The sequence below is a fragment of the Hyperoodon ampullatus genome (genome assembly GCF_949752795.1).
Source record: "Hyperoodon ampullatus genome assembly, chromosome: 2".
NCBI classification, from domain to species: domain Eukaryota; kingdom Metazoa; phylum Chordata; class Mammalia; order Artiodactyla; family Ziphiidae; genus Hyperoodon; species Hyperoodon ampullatus.
Genome location: NC_136915.1, coordinates 44,756,506 through 44,777,083, shown reverse-complemented (window position 1 = coordinate 44,777,083; position 20,578 = coordinate 44,756,506). Strand labels below are relative to the sequence as shown.

The window sequence follows — 20,578 nt, the reverse complement described above, 5'->3', positions numbered from 1 at the left end:
CTTTTGGTGTTTACTCATCTGTAATATAGAAATAACAATACTAGTTGTTAAATGAAACAAAATGAGCAAAACAGTCTTGTAAACCAAAAAAAGGCTTAGGTTTTACTATTATCTCAAAAACTTTAAAGGGATTGTTTTGTTTTATCAACTCCTTCCTTCCTCCTCCCTTCAAAAATATGCACAGAAACTCCTTCAGAAATTAAGCCAAGAAACCAGAAATTTAAAATTCCATGTTATGATACAAAGCAGTCCTTTCTTCTTAGGCAGGGCTTTCAGTAAAGTTATAAAACACCAGTATAGACAAAACCCAGAGCCTAGCCCATAACGAAATGCCACAAGGGGGGAAGGTCGCCGCATTTACCCCTTGTTGACATTCTTGTCGTCATCCACCCACTGGATGTGGATGTGCTCCTGGGGATCCTCGGCATCTGCCTTGCCACAGGTGACGGTGAAGTCCTTCATCTCCCGCAGCGCCTGCCTCAAGGCATCCATGTTCTCTGCAGTGATCTGGACCATAACTCCATCTGAGAATCAGCACCAAGACAATACAGATGGAAACAATGCAAAGCCAGGTAGAAGGGCAGGTGAAACCCTGTACCTGGCATCTAGCAAATCCCTCTAGGATTAAACGTAAAACTCTGTTCTGTTCTCTGAAGCTGACAGATACAAAGAGGTTTTGTTCTTTGAGCTGAACCTCTTACTCATTGAAAGTGTTATGAGGAGCAAATGCCAAGATGGATTCTGCTTAAAACACCTGCCTGTTGATTTCACTTCAGGCACAACAAAGTTTGTCCTGAGACTGCTCAAAGGGAAAACTTACACATGGTCACGTCCCTTTTTTGGACACACAGAGGATTTTGTTCGTGTTTCCACTGATGCATCTATCATGCTCTGATCATATTTATTCGTTTGCATCTCTCGCCTTACTATGACTGCATACAGTGAAAGCCAGTAAGTGTTTGTTAAATAAATCACTGAATAAACAACAGCAGTGGGATGGGGAATAAATCCATTTATTGACTAGCAATAAGGCAAACCTACCACGTGTGTTTTATATGGGCTACCATGTAGCCAACAGATGATAACTATTTTGGGGCTGCTACCTACCTGAGTCAAAGGCAAATACTGAAATTGAGGGAGAAAGTTGTCACATGCTGAGCAATTACCCTGCTTCGTTGACACAAAATTTTCTCAGCTAAGATAATTTCTAAAGAGCTTCAATAAAAATTTCATAAATAGGCAGCTAATTACTCTACTGACACACACACACACAGTGAAGTGTAAGGCCTAAGAAATTCCCAACCCAAAGACATAAATATAACTTTTAAATACATTGTTTTGCATTTGTAAGAATCTGTGTCAGTTCAATTTATCATTTTGACAACATTGAAGGGGTGCTTTTTAATCACCTTGTAAAGACACGATTTCAAAGGTAGTCAATATTTGATCACATAGGCATTAATTAGTAATTTAAGACCAAAGAACTGCTTAGCTCCTAGATTTCTTAATTTCTTAATAGAGTGTTTCTGCTATGTAGTATAATAGCATACTTTGCTCTTCACTTGTTGTTTTGTTAAGTTTACCAATAGAGGAGATGAAAGTCAATCTCTTTTAACACACATAAGATTATCTATGTATTTCAGTTAACACAATGGAATCTACCCTCAGGAAAAACTGCTCTTAGGGTGCTGGCGTGAGCTACTGTGGAAATGAAAACCTGTCATTGTGAGTGCAGACTATATTTTCCAAAGATGACCACTATGTGTCCCGTCTCACACGCTTTTCTACAATGTTACCTTTCCATTTCCCCATCAAGATATGGAGTCTCACTTCTCTCCCCTTGAGCAGGCTTATGACCACTTCCAACACTAGAGGATGGTGGAAATGACACTGCGTGACTTTCAAGCCTGGGTCATAAAAACCAGTGCGGCTGCTGCCTTGTGCTGGAGCACTTGTGCTTGGGAGTTCTGAGCCACCATGTAATAAGTCCAACTATCCCAAGGCTGTATGCTAAGGAGTCCAATGATAAGGACTCTGGTCATTACTCCTAGTCTTTAAATCATCCCAGCACAGGCCCCAGACTTGTGAGTCAAAAAACTTTCAGATAATTCTAGCTCCCGGCCATCAAGTAACCACCAACCTTCAAGCCATCCCAACTGAGGCCCCAGACATCACTGAGCAGGGTCAAGCCAACCCTGCATTGCCCTGTCAAGGGCAGACCCAGAGGAATCAGTGAGCATGATAAAATAGTTGTTTTGAGCCATTAAATTCTGGTTTAATTTGTTATACAACAAGAGTAAACTAGATCAAAAAACAGTGAAGAACAGTTGACAAAGAAAATAAATATCCTGTGATAAACCATAATGGAAAAGAATGTGAAAAAGAATGTGTATGCGTGTGTGTGTGTGTGTGTGTGTGTATTATATCTGAATCGCTTTGCTATACAGCAGAAATTAATACATTATAAATCAACTAAACTTCAATAAAATAAATTACAAAAATCACTTAAAGAAAATAAACAATATGCTCATTAGCCTTTCATTAAATTTCATTTAATTAACTTTTGTCAGGATATGTGTCACATCAATTATAGCAAACCAGCAGCAAATGAATCCCATTCTGTACACCAAATGGTGACTGCAGCATTCTGGTGGGTAATTGGGGCTGAACTTCATCTATATATTTACAGATTCACACCCAGTGATATATCTGAATTCAGACTATGACCCTTTGGGTACCTTATTCCAGAGCTCTGAAAAGCCATCTCTTAACTTTTATGTCAGTGTCCCATGATATCTCTACCACTTACTCCTTTCTTTGGAGAGCTAGGCAACCTTATGACAGTTTTAATTAGCTGTATAGTGAGATGCTATTGAATAAATAATAGGAGTCAGAAGTCTATGGCAGGGGGCTTCCCTGGTGGCGCAGTGGTTGAGAGTCCGCCTGCCGATGCAGGGGACATGGGTTCGTGCCCCGGTTTGGGAAGATCCCACATGCCGCGGAGCGGCTGGGTCCGTGCGCCATGGCCGCTGAGCCTGCGCATCTGGAGCTTGTGCTCCGCAACGGGAGAGGCCACAGCAGTGAGAAGCCCGCGTACCACCAAAAAAAAAAAAAAAAAAAAAAAAAAAAAAAAAAGAAGTCTATGGCAGGACCTTCCTGGTGGCGCAGTGGTTGGGAGTCTGCCTGCCAATGCAGGGGACATGGGTTTGAGCCCTGGTCCGGGAAGATACCACATGCCACGGAGCAACTAAGCCCTGTGCCACAACTACTGAGCCTGTGTCTAGCGCCCGCGAGCCACAACTACTGAAGCCCACGTGCCTAGAGCCTTGTGCTCCACAACAGAAGCCAGTGCAACGAGAAGCCCGCGCACCGCAAGGAAGCGTAGCTCCTGCTCGCCACAACTAGAGAAAGCCCACATGCAGCAACGAAGACCCAATGCAGCCATAAATAAATAAATAAATAGATAAATAAATACACACATACATACATACATACATACATATATTTTTTTTAAAAGTATTCAGATTAATTCATTTGTTTAGAACTCACAGCATAAATGAGACTAGCTGGAATTAGATGACAATGCAAAAAAGAAAAAGAAAGTCTACGGCAAAAGTGTCAAGGCTTCCTTTAATGTCCCTTGTTTTTCAGTTGTACAGTTAGGACTGAACTAGTGTACATGCAGTAAATAACTCATTCTTTACCTTCCACAATACTGGACTTGGCAAGATATCCTGAAGAGGATTTCAGAGCGCCACTGAACACAAAGAAACTGGCACCAGTCACTAAAATAGCAATAGAAATAGTTTAGTGAAGAAAGACTCTGAGTTGGAGGGGTTGAAAATAACAATGAAATCTTTGGTAGTTGGGGACTCCAACCATCATCTACAGAAAACAAAAAACACCGACTCCATACACCACAATATACAAGTAACCAATAATTCAAATACTAATGATAGCTTAGAGAATGAGGTTTTAAGATATACTCTCCCATTCTGTTTTGTGCTTCCTTCAATCAAGAAGCAAAGAAATCTTAGTGGTCAAGACTAGGGCTTGGTCTGCAGCTTGTTTTTGTAAACAAAATTTTATTTGAACACAGCCATATTCATTCATTTACATATTGTCTATGGCTGTTTTTGAAGTATGATGCCAGAGTGTTGGCAACAAAGACCACAGGCCTGCAAAGCCTAAAATATTTATCATATTCACAGGAAAAGTTTGCTGACCCCTGATCTAATTCATTGCTTTTTTTAGATCAAATATATTTTGAATATGGAGATATGGTTGCCAACTATTTTATTTACCAAGTGGAGCTATTAAAAAAACAAACACCTATTTAAAAGATAAACACCTCTTCATGAAAGAAAGGATATTTAATTACATTTAGCTTTATGAAAACTGCACTACACTTTTTATTTCTCCACATCTCAAACTGGACTGAGCTATTCCACCTTCCTACCCATTGGCCCTACAGTATCTCTAATGGGTAGGTGATCCAGCCTTTGTCAGAGACTCCTAGTGACAGGGAGCCCACAAAGCACAAGGCAACCATTTCTATTTCTGGATAGCTCTCAGTGTTACAGAGTGTGCTCTCAAATTGAGCCCAAATCTAGATCCTTGTAGCTTCCACCCACTGGTGCTAGTTTTGGTCTTCTGTAGCTATAGAGGGTAAGTTGAATATTGTTTCCACATAACAGAAAACCTTAAAAATAGAGATAGCTATTTTTCACCCTCTTTCAATCTGTACTTCCAGGTTAAACATTTATACTTTATTCAAGAGGTCTTCCTTTGACCTAGTTTCTAAACTTCTCACAGGCCTTGAATCATCCTCTGAAGACCTTCTAGTTTTATCACCAATTATGTTAATGATATCCAGAACTTATTCAAATATTATAGATATGATTTGACTAATAGGGAGCACAGTGGATTTGTCACCAACCTATTTTAGATATTATATTTGAATATACATGTGCTCAGTACCTTTTATGCCTTTACTAAACAACTGATTTAAAAAATATACTGAAGGGGCTTCCCTGGTGGTGCAGTGGTTGAGAGTCTGCCTGCCAATGCAGGGGACACGGGTTCGTGCCCCGGTCCAGGAAGATCCCACATGCCGCGGAGAGGCTGGGCCAGTGAGCCACGGCTGCTGAGCCTGTGCGTCCGGAGCCTGTGCTCCGCAACCAGAGAGGCCACAGCAATGAGGCCCGCGTACCGCAAAAAAAAAAAAAAAAAAAATACTGAAGACAATGACCTACAGTAATGTCTACTAGAGAAGTATTTCATAAAGCATACTAAAGAAAGCTAGTTTTAGGAGATATTCTGAGGGAAAAAAAGATTCATGGTCAAATAAATTTGGGAAGGTCTAGGCACTATCCTGCTTTTGTAAAATCACAATACACATCAGTTTGTTAAAGGCTCTGAAAAGTCCTGCAGTAAAGAAATCTGCTTAAACTTGTTTAACATAGGATTTCTCAGTCTACTATAATAAGCTAAACTTTTAGTTATTTATGTGAATATTTAAAAAAACCATAGAAGCTGATAAGATACTTTAGGAAATGGCACAATGAGCAATGCTTCTTAAATTCTAATGTGTACTTGAATCACACAGCAATTGTGTTAAAACACAAATTCTGACTTAGCAGATCTGGAGTATGGAGTCTTCAGCTCTAACAATCTTCTAAGTGATGAGACCACATTCTGAGTACCACCGAATCTGGAAGGCTTCCTTCAGAATCCTGTCAACCTATTAATTTAATTAACATTCTTTGGGTATGGTCATTCAAAAAGCTCTCAATCTACCTAAGCATATTCTCACCATGGGGCCTAGTCTTCTACCTTCAAATATCAATGCTGGCTCTGTCAGTATCCTGAGGCAGTATTTTCAAGATGCTCCCCTCAATAACAGAGATCCCATTTGCAACTCTAAGTCTGGGTAGTCAACATACTCCTAAAGAATAAGCTTGGAGGGCTTCCCTGGTGGCGCAGTGGTTGAGAGTCCGCCTGCCGATGCAGGGGACATGGGTTCATGCCCCGGTCCGGGAAGATCCCACATGCCGCGGAGCGGCTGGGCCCGTGAGCCATGGCCGCTGAGCCTGCGCGACTGGAGCCTGTGTCCCGCAACAGGAGAGGCCACAGCAGTGAGAGGCCCACGTTCCGCAAAAAAAAAAAAAAAAAAAAGAATAAGCTTGGAAAGGTTAATTTAATCAAACTGTGGTCACCTATTCTGACAGTGAGTGTTATGGGGCTGAGATATCCAACTCTCCAGTTCCAGTACAATCTTCCATTCTTATAACCTCAATCAGCTCAAACACTCACCCTTTCTGGGTTGATTGTGAATACTGATAGCCTGGGTCTGATAGTTGCCATCATCATTCTGGACACACACGAGATGAGAGTCTGCCTTCTCATTGAAGCAGGCACCTCCTGCCAGGACATGCTCATTGGACTTGTTCATGGCTTTCATCATCTGCAGTCAAAGAAAGGCTAACTTTCTTATTCTGCCAAGAATGGGCATTTTTTGGTGTGTCTGACACAGCACAACTCCACAACTTCTCAAAGACAAAAGAGAATATTATTATTTAATTAAAGTGACAAAGGAGCTACCAAATAATGAAAACAAAGTGAAAAATCAGTCACTATTAGTAAAAATTCACATACTTGAATTCTCTCTATAGTTCATAGGTGATTTATATTACAACCCAAACACATGACATTTTGCATTCATTTTCTGTCTTTTTATTGCTGCACTAAATGCAAGTAACTAAAATTAGTTTAGCTATTACAATAGTTTCTCCTATCCACTGGATTCTCTGAGAAATATATATACACTGAAATTCTAAGTCAAAAGAATGTCCCATATTTAAGTCTATCTTGCCTTCCTTTTCTACATCCATACAAAGGAGTGCTTTCCTCTACAAATATATGAACTCCATTATTTCTTAGTTTTATTAACTTATGTTTGATATCTTCAATGAAATCACTTACTAATATTTTGCTTTGTTCTTATAAAGAGATTTAAGGTGATAATTCTGAACCTAACCTGGAAAAACTCATTGGCCACCACTTTGTATCTAGTAAATATATCTGAGCTTATACCATCTTGATGCTAAAATCTGGCTTCTCGTTGAAATAGGCTAATGATACTTTATTTGTTTGTTTTTATTCCCATTTTTTCCTTCATGTCATCATTTGTTAAACTTTCTAATTCAATCTTTTTAAATGGCTTTGATCTTTTGAAAACTCTAGTTAAAAACTTTTATTTTCTTTCACTCCCCTCTTCTTCTTACATTATAAACTGCAGTGTGAAAAACAGCAGATGAGAGTTCTGATACCTTTTATATTCTTTTATCACTACACTCAAAAAAATGTATTGAAATGAAATTCATGACATAAAATTAACGATTTTAAAGTGAACAACTCAGTGGCATTTAGTACATTCACAACGTTCTTCAACCACCACCCTTACCTAGTTCCAAAACACTTCCATCATTCATTCCAAAGTAAAATCCCTTACTCATTAACCAGGTTCTTCCCATTCCCCCCCTCCAACCACCAATCTGCAGTCTGTCTGTATTCTGGATATTTCATATAAATGGAGCCACGTAATATGTGACTACTGTGTCTGGCTTCTTTCACTTAGCATAATGTTTTGGGAGCTCATCCATGGTATAGCATATATCAATACTTCATTCCCCTTTATGGCTGAATAATATTTCATTGTGCATCTACACCACAATTTAACCATCCATCCATGAATGTTTGGGCTATGTCGGCCTTTTGGCTACTGTGAATAGTGCTACTATGAAAATGTGTGTACATGTACTTGTTATGAGGATCTGTTTTCAATACTTCAGAATATATACTAGCGGTAGAATTACAGGGTCATATGGTAATTCTATGTTTAACTTTTTGAGGAGCTGCCAAAATGTTTTTCACAATGGATGAACAATTTAAAATTTCCACCAACAGGATAGACCTAGAGTCTGTCATACGGAGTGAAGTAAGTCAGAAAGAGAAAGACAAATACCATATGCTAACACATATATATGGAATTTAAGGAAAAAAATGTCATGAAGAACCTAGGGGTAAAACAGGAATAAAGACACAGACCTACTTGAGAATGGACTTGAGGATATGGGGAGGGGGAAGGGTAAGCTGTGACAAAGAGAGAGAGAGGCATGGACATATATACACTACCAAACGTAAGGTAGATAGCTAGTGGGAAGCAGCCGCATAGCACAGGGAGATCAGCTCGGTGCTTTGTGACCACCTGGAGGGGTGGGATAGGGAGGGTGGGAGGGAGGGAGACGCAAGAGGGAAGGGATATGGGAACAGATGTATATGTATAACTGATTCACTTTGTTATAAAGCAAAAATTAGCACACCATTGTAAAGCAATTATACTCCAATAAAGATGTAAAAAAAAAAAAAATTCCACCAACATGGGTTCAAGCCCTGGTCTGGGAAGATCCCACATGCCACAGAGCAACTAAGCCCTTGCACCACAACTACTGAGCCTGTGTTCTAGAGCCCATGAGCCACAACTACTGAGCCTGAGCGCCTAGAGCCCATGCTTTGCAACGCGAGAAGCCACCACGATGAGAAGCTCGTGCACCGCAACGAAGAGTAGCCCCTGCCCGCCACAACTAGAGAAAGTCCGAATGCAGCCACGAAGACCCAAATGCAGCCAAAAATAAATACATAAAAATAAAATTTAAAAAGTAACTATTTCATGTGATGAGTACTAAACAAATTAATATTAATAAAGTGCTTAGAACAGTACCAAGAGCGTAATAAGCTCAAGTGTTTGTTAAGTAAAATTTGTATGCTCATCTCCTCCACACTGCTTATAAAATTGTAAAGCAACCTTCAAGTCAGCAGCAAATAATTCAATTGAGTACATCGTATGAGATAATGGGATTCAGACCTTCCTAAGTGCTCACAAATTCGTGACAATGACATACTGATAAAAGGCAGGAAGCAACTTCTGTAACAACAGTATGTGCAAAATCGATAACATCTATGAAGTGCCAACCATGAGCCAGGCACTGAGCTAAATTAATTCTACTTCGGTCTTATATCAAAAGGACCATTTTAACATACCAAGTGAAGCAGTACATAAGCTTTATTTTCCTGTGTTTTGTGATACACACAATCACAAAAACCAATTAAAAAATATAGTTCTAGGGGAATTTCCTGGTGCTTTAGTGGTTAGGACTTGATGCTTTCACTGTCAGGGCCCAGGTTTGATCCCTGGTCGGAGAACTAAGATCCTGCAAGCCTCACGGTGGGAAAAAAAAAAAAAAAAAGAAAGAAAGAAACTTTAAAAAAGAATGTAAAAGATGTACAAATATTAATATATTATACAAACTTAGAGGAAACAGAAATCATTACAGCTTAGAATAATCTGAAAAGGTGGCCCCCCAAAAAACCAAGATGGGAACAGAGGAAAGAAGGAGTGACACTGTCTGGAAAATGGAGAATTCTAGGAAGGTTTCCTAAAAGCTTTAACATTTGAATTGGTTTTGAAATCAGGTACACAGGAAGAACACTTTGGATAAAGAGAAAAGCATGAGTAAAGGAAGAGAAACAGAACTGAGAAAGGAACACCGAAATGAATAACAATGGGACAGGTGGAGGAATATCCTTCCCTGGAGATATTTAGGGAAGATATAAATATTTGTCCTTCCAGTTAGCTGGGGTTCACTTGTGTCTAGAACCTGGCATCTACCTTCCAGGCCTATGGCTCTACATATCATGAACCATGAACCTTCACTCATTTGTGTAGCAAATACTCAATGAGCATCTAATGGGTACCAGGCACTGTGTTAGTACTTGGTTTATTCAGTGTGAACAAACAAATCTTCCCTCATAGAACTTATATTCTTGTGTGTAGAGGGGGAGGAAAAAAAATTAAATAAATAAGTAAAATACTTTAAATGTTAGACATTGATAAGTGCTATATAGAAAAATAAAGCATGAAGGAGGACTAGGAGTACTGGCTAGTGCGATTTCATATTGGATACTTAGGAGAGGTCTTACTGAAAAGTGAGGGAAAAGCCATGGGAATATGTAAGGAAGAGCCTTACAGGCATTTAGAATAGCCGGTGCAATGGCTGTGTGGTTGTAGCATGTTAGCAAGCCAGGCAGTTTCAAGGAAAATTAATTAAGGACAGTGTGACTGAAAAAGGAGAGGTATAAGAAGTTAGGTTAGACAGGTAATGGTTTAAGAAGTACAAATGGTATAGAAGGCTTCAGTGATAGTTCTGACTGGTATGAAAGATCTTCAAAGAATTTTGAGCAGAGGAGTGACATGATTTGACTTAGTTTTAACAGGATCACTTGGGCTGCTGTGTTGAAAATAAACTGATAGGGGAAAGGCTACCAATAAGAAGACCAGTTAGGGCTTCCCTGGTGGTGCAGTGGTTGAGAGTCCGCCTGCCGATGCAGGGGACACGGGTTCGTGCCCCGGTCTGGGAAGATCCCACATGCCGCAGAGCGGCTGGGCCCGTGAGCCATGGCCGCTGAGCCTGTGCATCTGGAGCCTGTGCTCCGCAACGGGAGAGGCCACAACAGTGAGAGGCCCGTGTACCGCAAAAAAAAAAAAAAAAAGAAGAAGAAGACCAGTTAGACATGAAAGGATGTTCAACATCACTAATCATTAGAGAAATACAAAACAAAACTACAATGAGGTATCACCTCACACCAGTCAGGATAGTCATCATCAAAAAATCTACAAACAATAAATGCTGGAGAAGGTGTGGAGTAAAGGGAACCCTCTTGCACTGTTGGTGGGAATGTGAATTGGTACAGCCACTATGGAGAACAGTATGGAGGTTCCTTAAAAAACTAAAAATAGAACTGCCATATGACCCAGCAATCCCACTACTGGGCATATACCCTGAGAAAACCATAATTCAAAAACAGTCATGTACCACAATGTTCACTGCAGCACTATTTACAATAGCCAGGATATGGAAGCAACCTAAGGGTCCATCAACAGATGAATGGATAAAGAAGATGTGGCACATATATACAATAGAATATTACTCAGCCATGAAAAGAAATGAAATTGAGTTATTTGTAGTGAGGTGGATGGACCTAGAGTCTGTCATACAAAGTGAAGTAAGTCAGAAAGAGAAAAACAAATACTGTATGCTAACACATGTATATGGAATCTAAAACAAACAAACAAAAAGGTTCTGAAGAACCTAAGGGCAGGACAGGAATAAAGACGCAGATGTAGAGAATGGACTTGAGGACACAGGGAGTGGGAAGGGTAAGCTGGGACCAAGTGAGAGAGTGGCATGGACATATATACAGTACCAAATGTAAAATAGATAGCTAGTGGGAAGCAGCCACATAGCACAGGGAGATCAGCTCAGTGCTTTGTGACCACCTAGAGGGGTGGGATAGGGAGGGTGGGAGGGAGATACCAAGAGGGAGGAGATATGGGGATATATGTATATGTATAGCTGATTCACTCTGTTATAAAGCAGAAACTAACACACCATTGTAAAGCAATTATACTCCAATAAAGATGTTAAAAAAAAAAAAGAAAAAAAAAGACCAGTTAGGGGACCACTACACAAATCCAAGATTAACTTAGACCAAGACTGGCCCAAGGATTGAGGGGTGGTTGGGTTCCAGATATATTTGGAAGGTAGAGCCAGAAGAATTTCCTAACAGACTGGACATAGAATATGAAAGAAGCCTTAAAGATGACTCCAAAGTTTTGAGCCTGGTAACTGGAAGGATGGCACTGCCATTAACTTAGGGAAGACTACAAGAAGAGGAGGTTTTGAGGGAAGATCAGGAGGTCAGAATTGAAATTGCTAAGCTTGAGATGCCTATGTAAGTAGAGATGTCAAGTGGGCAAGAAGACACTCAAGTCGGGGAGTTCCCTGGTAGCCTAGTGGTTAGGATTCCAGGCTTCCACTGCCATGGCCTGGGTTTAATCCCTGGTCAGAGAACTGAGATCCTGCAAGCCACGCGGCACAGCCAACAAAGTTAATTAATTAATTACTTTTAAAAAAAGACACTCAAGTCTACAAAACAGGGAAGAAAGTCAGGCTAAAGGAAGATATTTGGAAGACATCAGTATAGAGACAGTATTTAAGGCCAGGAGACTGGATAGCTCACCAAGGAAATGGATAGAGGCAAATAAAACTTACAGGGACTGAGCCCTTGAGTTTTTCAAAATGAGTGAAATATGGGGTCAGAAAGAGGGATGTACGGAGATAGAAATTAAATTGTGGGAGATGAGGGATGCCGAAGGAGTCCAGGGTTTCTTGTGGTGCTTGAACACAATGAGATTAGAGCTGGTAGTCTCAAAGCCAAAAGTGGCAGCGAGCTTGTAAGTGCTGGGAGATAGGGAAGGCCAGGGGTTTGGTTAGAAACAGCATTCTGAAGCCACTGCTCACCCCTCTCAATGGGCATGCAGTGACACTGGAGGGAGGGGAAGACAATCTTACTCTGAATGTGCAGTGTTCAGCAGTGACCTCCTGGTGCAGTCACTGGAGGGAGAGCAGCCAGGGCTCCTTCTTGGGGATCCTTATATTTTCATTTAACCTGTGGTTAAATACTGTCTTCCATGTATAACACTGGGAACAGCTATGCTAATAATCAATGGAACAGCACCTCCTTCTTCTGCACTATTTTCCAGAGCAGTTTTCACCAACTCCTTTCATTCTTTTGAAAAGAAGACTATCAGCTCCTCCTCCCTAAGAGAAAAGAAATGTATTCCTTGAAGGCCAGAAAATAAAACATTCCTTAAGCAGATTTTAGGGCCATCTGTTTTTATTTGTGCTACAATGAACCTTTAAAATTATGCTTTTGTAACTTCACATTTCTCTGAAGAATATGTGTAGCTTTGAACTAAAATAAACCAAAACTCTGATTTTAGAATTACACAGGGAAAAGAATCTCAAGAGGCCATTCAGCCTAAATTATACAAGACGGGGATTACATAGATATACAATTTCACAGATTCTTGCATTATATCACAACCAATATAAATTTCTCTATTTCTCTCTGGTTTTGAGTAAAGAATTAATATAATTTTGTTCCTTTTTGCTTGAAACTTTGACATGAGGTTAACTCTTTGGCTCTATTCCCCCTGTGACATGATCAAAGTTTGAATGTCCACTACATTTCTTGAAAATTTTTGTTATTTTTTAGTTATATTTAAAATAATTGGCAAAATGTACATATTTAGTACATATTTAAAGTGTACAATCTGATGAATTTTGATATGTGTATATACCCACATAAACAGCACTTGAAATCACTCTACTCTGTTCCACCAATCTAGAAATACATACTGTCTTGATTAACCTACCTTTAAAATAAGCCTTAACATCAGGTAGTGTAAGTCTTCGAATTATGTTCTTTTTCAAAGTTGTCTCAACTATTCTAGATTTTTTGCATCTCCATATATATTTTAGAATCAGTGTCTCAATTTCTATTTGAAACAGCCTGCTGGTATTTTGATTGGGACTGTGTTGAAGCTATGAATCAATTCCGGGAGAAATGACATCTTAACAATACTGAGTCTTCTGATTAATAAATATAGTATATCTCTTCACTTATTTGGGTCTTCAATTTCTCTTAGCAATGTTTTATAGTTTTCAGTGTATGAAAATAGTATTTTTTTTTAAAGTTTTTATTTATTTATTTTTGGCTGCGTTGAGTCTTCGTTGCTGCACATGGGCTTTCTCTAGTTGAGGTGAGCGAGGGCTACTCTTTGTTCTGGTGTGTGGGCTTCTCACTGCGGTGGCTTCTCTTGTTGCGGAGCACGGGCTGTAGGCCTGCGGGGTTCAGTAGTTGTGGCTTGCAGGCTCTAGAGCACAGGCTCAGTAGTTGTGGTGCACGAGCTTAGCTGCTCCATGGCATGTGGGATCTTCCCAGTCCAGGGCTCGAACACATGTCCCCTGCATTAGCAGGCAGATTCTTAACCACTGTGCCACCAGGGAAGTCCTACTGTATTGCTTTTTAATTCCAATTTCTGATTGTTAGTATACAGAAATACAATTGACTTTTACACAATGATTTTGCAACTCTGATAAATTCATTGACCACATCTAGTACTATTCTGTAAATTCTTTAGAATTTCCTACATAGACAATCATGTTATCTGTGAATAAAGACAATCTTACTTCTTTTTTTCATCTGTATTCCTCTAATTTTGTTTTCTTGCCTTATTACATTGGCTAGAAGATCCACTGAAATGCTAAATAGAAATAAGAGTAGACATCATCTCCTTGTTCCCAATCTTAAAGAAGAACCAATCAATCAAGTCACTGTTAGATATATTAATTTTAAGTTTTTCATAAATTCTCTTTATTAGATTGTAAAAGTTCTCTTCTATTTTTAAACTGCTGATACATATATATATATATACATATATAGATAGATATCTCTATATTATATATATAGAGAGAGAGGGTGGGGGAGAGAGAGAGAGAAATTGAATGGAAATATGGGTTCATCAAATGCTTTTTCTGCAGCAGCTTTTTCTTTTAACATGTTTTTCCTTTCTATCCTGTTAATATGCTGAGTTACAGATTGATTTTTGAATGTTAAACCAATTTAGCATATTTGGAATAAGCCCCATTTAGTCATGAAGTACCTTATTATTTTGTGTATTACTGAACTGGATACACTAAAAACTTGTTATGTATTTATGCAACCACCTATGAGGGATATAGGTCTGCAGTTTTCATTTCTTCCAATTTTTTTCTAGTTTTGATACTAGTGTAATGAAGGCCTCATCGAAAGAGATTCCCTCGTCATCTATTTTCTAAGAGTGTATAGAACTGGTGTTATTTCTTCCTTCATTTTGTAAAAGTCACCAATGAACATACCTAGACCTGGGCTTTTCTTTGTGAAAAGGTTTATAATAATAAATTCAACTCTTTCAATGGACGCAGGACTATTCCAGCTACCTATTTTTTCTTGACAGAGGTATGAAAGTTGATGTTCAAAGAATTGTCCAAGTTGGACATGTATTAGCATAAATGTGTTCATAATATGCCCTATTGTCTTCTTACTATTTACAGGACTTGTAATGATATCCCTCTCTCTCACATCTCATAATGTTAATTTGTGTTTTTACTATTTTTTAATCGAAGTATATAGGTGATTTACAATATTAGTTTCAGATGTGCAACAGTGATTCAATATTTTTATAGATTATACTGCATTTAAAGTGATTATATTTCCCTGTGCTGTACAATATATCCTTCTAGTCTTATTTATTTTATAGACAGTAGTTTGTACCTCCTTACTCCCCTACCCATATCTTGCCACTCCCCACTCCCCTCTTCCCAATGGTAACCATTAGTTTATTCTCTATATCTGTGAGTCTGTTTCTGTTTGGTTATATTCATTGGTTTGTTTTATTTTTTAGATTCCACATACAAGTGATAGCATTACAGTATTTGTCTCTCTCTGTCTGATGTATTTCACTAAGCATAATACCCTCTTGGTCCATCCATGTTGTTGTAAATGGCAGAATTTCATTCTTTTTCATGGCCGAGTAATACTCCATTACATAGGTAGATAGATAGATAGATAGATAGATAGATAAAGAGATATATCTATGTATCACATCTTCTTTATCCATTCATCTGTTGATGGACACTTAGGTTGCTTCTATATCTTGGCTACTGTAAATAATGCTGCTATGAACATTGGGGTACATGTATATTTTCAAATTACTGTTTTTGTTTTCTTTGAATATACACCCAGGAGTGGAATTGCTGAATCATATGGCAGTTCTATCTTTACTTTTTTGAGGAATCTCCATAATATTTCCCATGGTAGCTGTACCAATTTACATTTCCACTAACAGTGTACTAGGATCCCCCTTTCTCCACAGCTTTGTCAACGTTTGTTATTTATAGGCTTTTTTAAAAATTAATTTTTATTGTAGTATAGCTGCTTATAGACATTTTGATGACAGCCATTCTGACAAGTGTGAGGTGGTATCTCACTGGGGTTTTGATTTGCATTTCTCTGATGATGAGAAATGTTGAGAAACTTTTCATTTGCCTTTGGCCATCTGTATATTTTCTTTGACATTTTCATGTCTTCTGACTTTTTTTTTTTGCCATGCCATGCAGCTTGCAGAATCTTAGTTCCCCGACCAAGGATCAAACCTGGGCCCCGGCAGTGAGAGCACTGACTCCTAACCACTGGACTGCCAGGGAATTCCCTTCTGACCATTTTTAAATCAGGTTGGTTGTTTTTTTGATATTGAGTTGTGTGAACCATGTATATACTTTGGATATTAACCCCTTATTGGTCATATCATTCGCAAATATTTTCTCCTATTCAGGAGGTTGCCTTTTCATTTTGTTGATGGTTTCCTTTGGTGTAAAAAAATTTTTTTACATTTAATTAGGTCCCAGTTATTTATTTTTGCTTTTATTTCTTTTGCCTTAGGAGAGAGATCTAACAAAATCTTCCTACACTTTATGTCAAAGAGTGTTCAGCCTATGTTTTCTTCCAGGAGTTTTATGGTTTCAGGTCTTACACTTAGGTCTTCAATACATTTTGAGTTTATTTTTGTATATGGTGTGAGAAAATGTTCTAATTTCATTCTTTTACAAGTAGCTGCCCAATTTTTCCAGCACTACTTATTAAATAGACTCTCTTTTCTCCAGTGTATATCATGCCTCCTTCATTGTAGGTTAATTAAACATAAGTATGTGGGTTTACTTGGGGGCTCTCTATTCTGTTCCATTGATCTGTGTCTGTTTTCATGCCGGTACCATGCTGTTTTGATGACTAAAGCTTTGTAGTACAGTCTGAAGTCAGAGAGTATTATACCTCTAGCTTTGTTCCTTTTTCTCAAGATTGGTTTGGCAATTCAGGGTCTTTTGTGGTTCCATATAAATTTTAGGATTATTTCTTCTAGTTTGGTGAAAAATATCACGAGTATTTTGAGAAGGATTGCATTAAATCTGTAGATTGCTTTCAGTAGTATGGATTTTAACAATGTTAATTCTGCTAATCCATGAACCTGGAATATCTTTCCATTCTTTGGTATCATCTTCAACTCCCTTCATCAATATTTTATGGTTTTTAGAGTACTAGTCTTTTACCTCCTTGGTTAAATTTATTCCTAGGTATTTTATTCTTTTTGATAAAATTTTAATTGGGGTTATTTTCTTGCATTATCTTTCCGATAGTTCATAATTAGCATACAGAGAAGCAATAGGTTTCTGTATATTAACCTTATATCCTGCAGCTTTAAGGAATTCATTTATCAGTTCTAATAGATTTCTGGTGGAGACTTTAGCATTTTCTATATGCAGTAATGATGTCATCTATAAACAGTGACAGTTTTACTTCTTGCCTTCCAATTTGGATACCTCTTCCTTCTTTTTCTTGTCTGATTGCTGTGGCTAGGACTTCCAATATTATGTTAAATAGAAGTGGTGAGAGTGGGCATCCTTTGTCTTGTTCCTGATTTTAGAGGAAAAGCTTTCAGCTTTCCACCATTGAGTATATTAGCTATGGGTTTACCATAAATAGTCTTTATTATATTGAGGTGTATTTCCTTTATACCAACTTTGATGAGGGTTTTTTTAAATCATGAATGGATGTTGAATTTTGTCAAATGCTTTTTTTTGTGTGTCTACTGAGATGATCATGTGACTTTTATCCTTCCTTTTGTTAATGTGGTGTATCACATTGATTGATCTGTGCATGCCTAGAATAAATCCCACTTGATCATGGTGTATGATCCTTTCTATATATTGTTGTATTCAGGTGCTAATATTTTGTTGAGGAGTTTTGCATCTATACTCATCAGAGATATTGGCCTGTAATTTTCTTCTTTTGTAGTGTCTTTTTCAGATTTTGGTATCAGGGTAATGGTAGCATCATAAAATAAATCTGGGAGTGTTTCCTCCTCTTCAGTCTTTTGGAAGAGTTGACAAGGACAGGTACTGCTCTTCTTTATATGTTTGGTAGAGTTCCCCTGTGAAACCATCCAATCCTGGAATTTTGTTTGCTGAGAGTTTGTTTGTTTGTTTTATTAGAAATCCAATTTTACTGCTAGTGATTATCTGTTTGAATTGCCTATTTCTTCCTGATTCAGTCTTTGAAAGTTCAGTGTTTCTAGAAAATTGTCCATTTCTTCTAGAATGTCCAATTTGGCATATAACTGTTCATAGTATTCTCTTACGATTTTTTATATCTCTGTGGTGTTGCTTATTTCTCCTCTGTAATTTCTTATTTTGTTCATTTGGGTCTTCTTTCTTTTTCTCTTGACGACCTTGGCTAAAGGTTTAACAATTTTGTTTATCTTTTCAAAAGATAAACATTGGTTTCATTGATCTTTTCTATTGTTCTTTTGGTCTCTATTTTATTTACTTCCTCTCTGATCTTTATTATTTACTTTCTTCTGCTAACTTTGGGCTTTGTTCATTCTTCTAATTGCTTCGGATGGTAGGTTAGGTTGTTTATTTGAGGTTTTTGTTCTTTCTTGAGGAAGATCTATATCACTATAAACTTCCCTCTTAGAACTGCTTCTGCTGCATTCCATAGATTTTGGAAAGTCGTGGTTCCATTTTCATTTGTCTTGAGGTATTTTCTTATTTCCTCTTCCATTTCTTCATTGACACATTGGTTTTTTTAGTAGCATGTTGTTTGGTCATCACGTTTGTTCTTTTCCCATTCTTCTTCCTGTAATTGATTTCTAGTTTCATAGTGTTGTGGTTGGAAAAAATGCAAGACATTAATTTCTATCCCCTTAAAGTTGTTGAGACTTGTTTTATGGCCTAGCATGTGATCAATCCTGGATAACACTCCATGTGCACTTGAAGAGAATGTGTATTCTGGGTTTTTTTCAGATGGAATGTCCTGTAGATATCTATTAAGTCCAACTGGTCTAATGTGACATTTAAGACTACTGTTCCCTTATTGGTTTTCTGTCTGAATGATCTAGTGATGCAAGTGGGGTGTTAAAGTCCCCCACTATTATTGTAATTTGTCCATTTCTCCTTTCAGGTCTGTTACTATTTGCTTTATATACTTACATGTTCCTGTATTAAGTGCACATATATTAATGAGTATTATATCCTCTTCTGGTATTGGTCCCTTTATTATTATATAATGCCCTTCTTTGTTTTCTATTATAGATTTTGTTTCAAAGACTGTTTTACCTGATTTGAGTATTGCTACCCCTGCTTTTTCATCATTTGCATTTGTATGAAATACCTTTTTTTAAAAACTGAAGTATAGTTGATTTACAATGTTGTGTTAGTTTCTGGTGTTCAGCAAAGTGATTCAGTTATACTTATACATATTCTTTTTCATATTCTTTTTCATTGCGATTTATTACAGGATATTGAATATAGTTCCCTGTGCTATATGGTAGGACCTCATTTATCTATTCTATATACAGTAACTTGTATCTGCTAATCCCAAACTCCTAATTTATCCCTCCCCCACCTTTCCCCTTTGGTAACCTAAGTTTGTTTTCTATGTCTGTGAGTCTGTTTCTGTTTTGAAAATAAGTTCATTTGTATCATGTTTTAGATTCCACATATAAGTGAAATCATATGGTATGTGTCTTTCTCTTTCTGACTTACTTCAACTTAGTATGATAATCTCTAGGTCCATCCATGTTGCTGCAAATGGCATTATTACATTCTTCTTTATGACTGAGTAATATTCCACTGTGTGTATGTGTGTGTGTGTGTGTGTGGCATATCTTCTTTATTCATTCATCTGTCGATGGACATTTAGGTTGCTTCCATGTCTTGACTATTGTAAATAGTGCTGCTGTGAACACTGGAGTGCATTTATCTTTTCAGATTAGTTTTCTCTGGATATATGCCCAGGAATGGGACTGCTGGATCATATGGCAACTCTATTTTTAGTTTTTTAAGGAACCTCCATACTGTTTACCATAGTGGCTGCATGAATTTACATTCCCACCAACAGTGTAGGAGGGTTCCCTTTTCTCCACACCCTCTCCAGCATTTGTTATTTGTAGACTTTTTAATGGTGGCCATTCTGACCAGTGTGAGGTGATACCACATTGTAGTTCTGATGTGCATTTCTCTAATGTTGAACATCTTTTTGTATGAAATATCTTTTTCCATCCCCTTACTTTCAGTCTGTGTGTCTTTAGCTCTGACATGAGTCTCTTGTAAGCAGCATATAGAAAGGTCTTGTTTTTTTTAATCCAATCAGCCACTCTATGTCTTTTGATTGGAGCATTTAATCCATTGACATTTAAAGTGATTATTGATAGATATGTACTTATTACCATTTTGTTAATTGTTTTCTGATTGCTTTTGTAGGTCTTCTCAGTTCTTTTCATCTTCTTTTAGTTTCTTCCCTTGTGTTTTAATGGTTTTTCTTTAGTGGTATGCATGTGTTCCTTTCTCTCTAGTTTTTGTATATCTATTGTAGGTTTTTGACTTGTGATTCCCATAGGGTTCATACGTGCTGATCTTTAACTATGTCTACTTATTTTAAACAGGTAGTCCTTTAAGTGCAAACACATTCTAAAAAATCTACATTTTGTGTTTCTGATGTCATATTTTACAGCTTCATG

The 20,578-nt window shown here is 37.9% G+C and overlaps 1 protein-coding gene across 2 annotated transcripts in view; it reads right to left on the bottom strand.

Annotated features, from left to right (window-relative positions):
• The window catches only part of ZFYVE9 (zinc finger FYVE-type containing 9), a gene marked incomplete at both ends in the record, with an annotated part of 124,691 nt that overhangs the window by 6,925 nt on the left and 97,188 nt on the right, over window positions 1-20,578 (bottom strand). For both annotated transcript variants that reach the window (XM_079728366.1, XM_079728365.1), the window contains 3 exons: window positions 362-524; window positions 3,705-3,785; window positions 6,316-6,466. In XM_079728366.1, coding sequence (XP_079584492.1) covers window positions 362-524; window positions 3,705-3,785; window positions 6,316-6,466 — 395 coding nt within the window. The remainder of the gene's footprint in view (window positions 1-361; window positions 525-3,704; window positions 3,786-6,315; window positions 6,467-20,578) is intronic.